At 18.2% G+C, this 5,211-nt stretch overlaps 1 protein-coding gene and 1 non-coding gene across 2 annotated transcripts; one reads left to right on the forward strand and one right to left on the reverse strand.

Moving 5' to 3' along the window:
- Positions 1 to 887: 887 nt before the first annotated feature.
- PRSY57_1420400 (hypothetical protein) lies at positions 888 to 4,505 on the forward strand (the record flags this gene model as incomplete). The annotated part of the gene is made up of 1 exon (XM_012909816.2): positions 888 to 4,505. One exon carries the CDS (start codon positions 888 to 890, stop codon positions 4,503 to 4,505), a length of 3,618 nt encoding a protein of 1,205 aa, XP_012765270.2.
- Positions 4,506 to 4,954: 449 nt separating this feature from the next.
- On the reverse strand, positions 4,955 to 5,102 carry PRSY57_1420450. Its single transcript, XR_002204091.1, has one exon. It is a non-coding gene; the product is annotated as a C/D small nucleolar RNA (small nucleolar RNA).
- Between the last annotated feature and the right edge of the window lie 109 nt (positions 5,103 to 5,211).

The raw sequence follows: 5,211 nt of genomic DNA on the forward strand, positions 1-5,211 counted from the left end.
TAAAAAATTAAAAATAAATAAAATATAAATAAAAAATTAAAAAAATAATTAAAAAATATTATAAATATATAAATATGGTTGTAATAATATGTTTATAATATATACAAGTTTTTTTTTTTTTTTTTTTTTTTTTTTTTTTTAAATAGTTACAATCTTATACAATCAAAAAAAAAATATATATATATATATATATAAATATTTAAATATTAATTTTGTCTTTTTTTTTTTTCTTTTTTATTTTCTTTTTTTTTTATCTATATTTATATATAATTTAATAATATATATTATAAAAATATGATTCATATATCTAATATTTATGATATTAAAAACGGTTCTGTTAAAATTTTTCAGAAATACAAAAAAAATATAAAATATATTATATAAATATAAAATCTAAAAATATATGTATTTTCTTCTTAGGATGTAATATATTCATTAAAAAATTGCATGCAATAAATTTTTTTTTTTTTTTTTTTTTTTTTTAATGTTTGTATTTATATAATATAATTATTAAAAGTTTTACTTTTTTATTAAATATTTAAATATGCAAAAATTGAAAAAAAAAAAAAATAGATTTATATATTATATATATATATATATATATATAGTGTTGTATAGATGTATTAAAATTGGTTTTGGTGTTTTCATTTTTTGAAAGGATTATTAATTATATATATATATATTATGGAATATAAAATAATTACATTTTATGTAAAAATTAAATAATATAAAAAACAATTATTTTAATAGTATTATATATATATATATATATGTTTATGTTGTGAGAATATATCTGCATACATCCCAGATATTTTATAGATATAAAACCTTTTTGTTTACGTTTGAGAGGTCTCTGTTTAAATATTTTTTCATATTGTAACTACAAGATGAAGGATATAAAAGAGTTGCTCAAAAAATTGCATATTAATAAAGAAAAAGAGTTTGAAAAGGATGTTAGACTTTTATTTGATATGAAGAAATATATAGAATGTTTAACAAAAAAAAGTAATAATAATAATAATAATAATGATAATAATAATAATAATGGTAATAATAATGATAAGACTAATTGTTGTATTATAAATAACAATAGTAGTAGATTAAATTCTGAGGATATTTGTAAGCATTCCATAAAGATAAAGCAAGACAATTTGTTGAAGACCAAACATTCGTATAATAATCCTATTGAATATATAGAAAGATTATATAAAGAACTTAAAGGTAGAACTCCTTTTGAATATGGTTATTATAAAAATATACTAAATAATTATAATAAATATGATTATTATAATTATATAATGAAGAATAATTATAATTTATTGCAAGATAATATTTCAAATGGATTGTATCATAATAATAATAATAATAATAATAATAATAATAATAATAATTCGTGTGATAAGATTTATCTTAATAATATAAAAGAGAAATGTGAAAACTTAATGATATTTTTTCATATGTATTTAATAAGAAAATATTGTGAAAAGAATTATTATGAATGCTTACATAATAAATTCATACGCTCAATAACTTATAATTATTTAGATAAAGAAATTTTTTATAATTATGTTAATTCAGATTTATATTTCATATTATATAGTTATATACAAACATTTGCATACATATTATTAAAAAATGAAAACCAAAATATATATTTGATGAAATTATGTAGTGATATAATATCAAGAACACATGAAGAATTAAGTACACTAAGAAAAGAAGGAACATATAAAATGAATACATATTTATATGATAAAAAAAATTTTTCCCCATACAATAATAGTTTAATTAAATATGTACATTTTATTGTTGAATATTTAAGTAAAAATAAAAATTATAATTATATGAATATATTGTATGGTATATATTCATGTGTCTACGTGTTTTCAAATGTATTTTATAGTTGCTCATTATCATATAATAGCAAGAAAGTAGAACAGTATATGTTAACAGAAAATATCGGGAGAAAAGATACAACTATACAATGTGATCATGTGAGTAGTTCTCATCAAAAGGAACATTATACACATGGTATGACTACACAAGCAGGGGATAATATCTCCGATCATAAATTTGTTGACCTCTTACCTGATAATAATAATAATAATAATCACGATGATGATGATGATAATGATGTGAAAGAGAAGAAGGATATGTTTAGATTATATTACAAATATATAAAAAAATATGGAAATACCGAATTTATGAAACTGAACGAATTTCTATTATACTATATATCAAAAGAAAATATTAGAGGACTTCTTAGGGATAATATAAATTATAACGATATGATAAAAGATTTGAATATTGTTAGGTATACAACCTATTTAGAGAAATACATTTTTAAAGAGATATCTACAAATAATATGAATAAAGAACAATATAGTGATATATTATTTAGAGATATAAAAATGGATATATTTAAAAGTATATGTAATATTTCTGAAAAGTCACCTTTATATATAGAATTAAATGATGAAGATAAAAAGGAATGTTATGAAATAATAAGAACAAAATGTTTAAATGAAAATAATATGAAATGTACATATGAAAATGGTTTCAATAAAAATGTGGAAACACAAGATCATATGAATAAATCACAGAAAAAAGGAATTGTATGTCCCTTTCTTCATGGTATGAATAATGAAAAGAAAGAAAATACCAATGATAATAAAGAAACTAATATGATTTGTAATAATTACCAGAACTATCATAATTATAATTATGAACATATTTATAACTCTTATAATATTATTTGTACAAGAAAATATAAAAATTCCTTTATCGATCCACAATATGAACACTTCTTTTTTGAAAAGACAAAATATAATCTAGATGATGCATTTTTTAAACAATCTTTAAAAAATACAAATACATTAGAAGGAAATGTAAAAAAAAATACATCATCTCATAATTATAAAACCAAATTTAGTGTGTGTCCTGCACATTTTTATAATATTAATTATAATTTGTGTGATGAAGAAAAAGAAAAAAAAAAAAAATTTTTAAACTTTTTGAACAATAATGATAATATAATAAATGATCATATAAATAATTTAAAATGTATAGATGAATTTTTTCATATATCCATAGATTTCGATAAAACTATTATTAAAAAAGATTCATATTCCTTTTTTTATAAATTATTATGTAAACATTATAATATCAAGAAACCTAAAGATATTGAATTAACACAAGAAGAAACAGATTTCTTTGAAAATATGAATATCGAAAATATACATAAAGAAAATAAAAAAAACTATACATATGAAGAACGAATAAATTATATTTATAAAATATCCAAGTGGTATATTATAAAAGAAAATAAATTATTAAAAGAATTACAAGAAAAACAAGATATTTCTAACGTATATAGTGATTCTTATTATTATTATTTAAAAAAATTCGATCAAATCAATATTACACATTCAGCACTCATTTCTTATTATGATATATTAAAAGATGTAGATATTAATGCAATCAACAGTTTAATATATGATTATTATGATCGCTTCCAGCTGAATGATTATTTCCTGGATGTATTCCTTAGATTCATACAATATAAGCAACATAATAATGATGACTTTTTTTTTGATATAATTACGTTAAATTTTAAAAAGCAAATCGTTCTATATACTCTTCAAAATAATATAATGAAACTAGAAAATGAGCACCCATTTAATGTAAACACAAGTAAGGCTAGTGATAATAATAACAATAATAATAATAATAATAATAATAATGATAATAATAATGATAATAATAATGATAATCATGGTGATGATAATAATAATAATAATCATAATCATAGTGATGATGATAATAATAATAATAATAATAATTATTATTATCATTATTGTAAAGATAATCATAGAGATAGTCATAATGATAAGGTTAAACATAAATATTATCAAACCTTTAAAAAATATTTCAATGTCTATTATTCAAAAATGTATTCATATGATAAAGAGAAGAACGTATATACAGGAGGATTTGAATATAATAAGCTTAAAATAAAACATAAAAACTATAACTGTTCATCTAATAAAGTGGATTATGTAACCATATTATCGCTTTTTGATAAAACTGTAGTTAGGAAAAAGGTCTGCACTATAATAAAAAACACAAATCATAAATTGTCATGTTTTATAGGGGATAGCATAATAGATTTAGATGCCATGTTAAGTACCGACATTCCTATACTCTTAGGATGTAATCAATTAGTTTTAACATTTTGTAAAAAACATAATATAGTAATTAAACCATTAATATTTGCAGCAGCCAAAATCGAGCTCCTCAAAATGAAAAAAAATAAAACAGAAAACAAATCCAATACGAAAGATGAAAGAACTCTAGATATAAATAATAATAAACAAAATGAATCCAATTCCATTATTGATCAACGTGAAAAAGAATTAAGTGAAATTTACGACGAAAATAAAAAAGTTATTTATGCAACAGAAAGTTGGCTAGAAATAGGTACCTTCTTTTTTGGAAAGATGTAAAATAATATAAGACACACCATACAACCAAGCAAAATCACGTAAAAAAAAAATATATGTATATATTATATATATATATATATATATATATATAATTATTTATCTATGTATTTATTTTTAAAAAGCAATTTTCATCACTAATATTAAAAAAATACACAAGTATTTTCTGTCTTGTTTATTATTTATATTTATCATATACATATAATAATAACCCTTACGTACATAATTTTCTGAATATTTATTCCTTACATAGAAATTCGTTTATTTTATTTTATTTTTTATTTTATTTTTTATTTTATTTTATTTTTTATTTTATTTTTTATTTTATTTTTTATTTTATTTTTTATTTTTATTATTTTTTTTTATTTGATTCTTTTCAAATTAAATATTTTTAAAACATTTTAAAATCATATTTATAAAGAATTATCTAATTTACTTTTTATTAAATGAAATAATCAGAGTAACTATGACTTCTATATAAGGCTCATTTTTCTTGTTTGGCAGAAATAAAATAAAATGAATATAAGAAGAAATCTTTTATTACATTTTTTTTAAGTTCCGCATCACCTTTTTTATATTTTATTTTTATCATCACTTTATTTCATTTAATAAAATATATATATATATATATATATATATATATATATATGTAGATAGGTATATATGCTCAATATGATGCAAAAAATATTTTTTCAAAATGTCACTTTAA

This window comes from Plasmodium reichenowi, chromosome 14 (assembly GCF_001601855.1).
Source record: "Plasmodium reichenowi strain SY57 chromosome 14, whole genome shotgun sequence".
In the NCBI taxonomy this organism is placed as follows: domain Eukaryota; phylum Apicomplexa; class Aconoidasida; order Haemosporida; family Plasmodiidae; genus Plasmodium; species Plasmodium reichenowi.